The 1,601-nt window shown below is 49.8% G+C and overlaps 1 protein-coding gene across 1 annotated transcript in view; it reads right to left on the bottom strand.

The window, feature by feature from the left end:
• Positions 1–441: 441 nt before the first annotated feature.
• Positions 442–1,601, bottom strand: part of adcy5 (adenylate cyclase 5) — a gene marked incomplete at both ends in the record, with an annotated part of 340,988 nt that continues 339,828 nt past the window's right edge. The window contains 2 exon segments of the mRNA XM_084311459.1: positions 442–570; positions 1,107–1,231. Coding sequence (XP_084167585.1) covers positions 442–570; positions 1,107–1,231 — 254 coding nt within the window.

The following is a 1,601-nucleotide window of genomic DNA, read 5'->3' as shown; positions in this document are numbered from 1 at the left end:
GAACACGCTCTAGACCGGAGCGATTGAATTCCTCAGACAGCTTTGTACGAGACCAACTCGATAAGATCAGTCTAGCGTTATTTCGGGGCCGACAGCTGGTAGAGCATGTCTCTGTAGTCTGATTGGTCGTCTTTGGTCTCCACAGCAAATCCACGCCCTCCAGGCCCCTCCCACAAATCGTTTTTCCACTCAGAGTGAGCTTTGGGACGAGAGGGGGTGAGGGGAGGTTTTCCTGCCTTGCCCATTATGGACAATAGGAAGCTGACCTACGAAGGTAGGACAGGGTGTAGGTACCTAACACAAGTAAAGGGAGGCCTGAGAATCGGTCTCAGTCAACCACAAGCGATCATAGGTCCATCGGCCTGCTTGTCAAAGGGCTAAGGCCAACCCCCTCTTGTGTTCCAAGGGTTCCCCCAGGGTTTGTGTGTCATTCGACGGGTGTTAACTGCTGGTGGGTCCAGAGATGAGGAAATAGGTCATCATCTCCCCTTTGCCCTTCACGGTGACCAGACCTCGGTACTCCAGGGTGTAGTTGTAGGCGGTCAGCACCTGCTGCATGTCCGCTGGTACCTGGAGCAGAGAGAGAGGGAGAGAGGTAGATAGGGAGAGGGAGAGAGAGAGAGAGATAGATAGGGAGAGGGAGAGAGAGAGAGAGGGAGAGAGAGAGAGAGAGAGAGAGAGAGAGAGGGAGAGGAGAGGATTTTTGGGTGATTTTCAGATGGTGCACAGGAGATATGTGGAAAAGAGAGGCGAGAAGGGTGACAGTGTAGCTGCATCCAACCCCACGGGAGTCGCAATTAGAGGATGTCGATATGTTGTATCGAATGATACTTTGAGTGGAAATAGCGATTTGAATGTTCGAAATCAAGATGTCAACATCCAGACGGCAGGCAGACTCTCTTTTAACAAATTGGTACCATTTCAACAACTCCTTGGTCAGAGTTTCGACAAATAAGTGCCACACATTTTATATTTCAAAGTACTCATACTTGTACTCTGCCATCAAAGAGAGGCATCGCTGCACCTCTCAGTTACAATAGACGGAGTGTTTTCCATAGGGAAGCACCGTAGGCCGCTCGGCCACCATGGCGTTCCAAGCTCCTCACCTGGATCCTCTCCGGGACGCCGGTGCTGTCCATGCGGCTGGCCACGTTCACCGTGTTCCCCCAGATGTCATACTGGGGTTTCTTGGCGCCGATCACCCCGGCAACCACCGGACCGATATTCAGACCTGGGAGAAGAAAGAGGTACTGAGGTACTGAGGCTACTGGGCATTCACTCAGAAATCTGTTCACATCAGGTCCAATCACACGACGCCCCCTCTACTGCCATCTCTATTGGTGAGAACACTTTCAACCAATTACATACTGTAGCACCTCTGCCTATATTCCTATACAGTATGCTGGCCTGCAGAGGCTAGCCGCAGTAGCTACGCAAACTGTGAAACTGCGAAAAAGTTCTTTGACTATCCAGTGATTTTGTAGTTACTGTAATTCTTTATACCCCCTTTTCTCTAAAACAAGAGCAAGATTGAACTCTGAAACGTTGTCACAAGATAAAACAGATACTGAGAAGTTCCAATTTCACTCATAACTCAATTT

The sequence above is a fragment of the Notolepis coatsorum genome (assembly GCF_963971535.1).
Source record: "Notolepis coatsorum genome assembly, chromosome: 3".
In the NCBI taxonomy this organism is placed as follows: domain Eukaryota; kingdom Metazoa; phylum Chordata; class Actinopteri; order Aulopiformes; family Paralepididae; genus Notolepis; species Notolepis coatsorum.
This window is presented reverse-complemented; position numbering and strand designations above follow the sequence as displayed.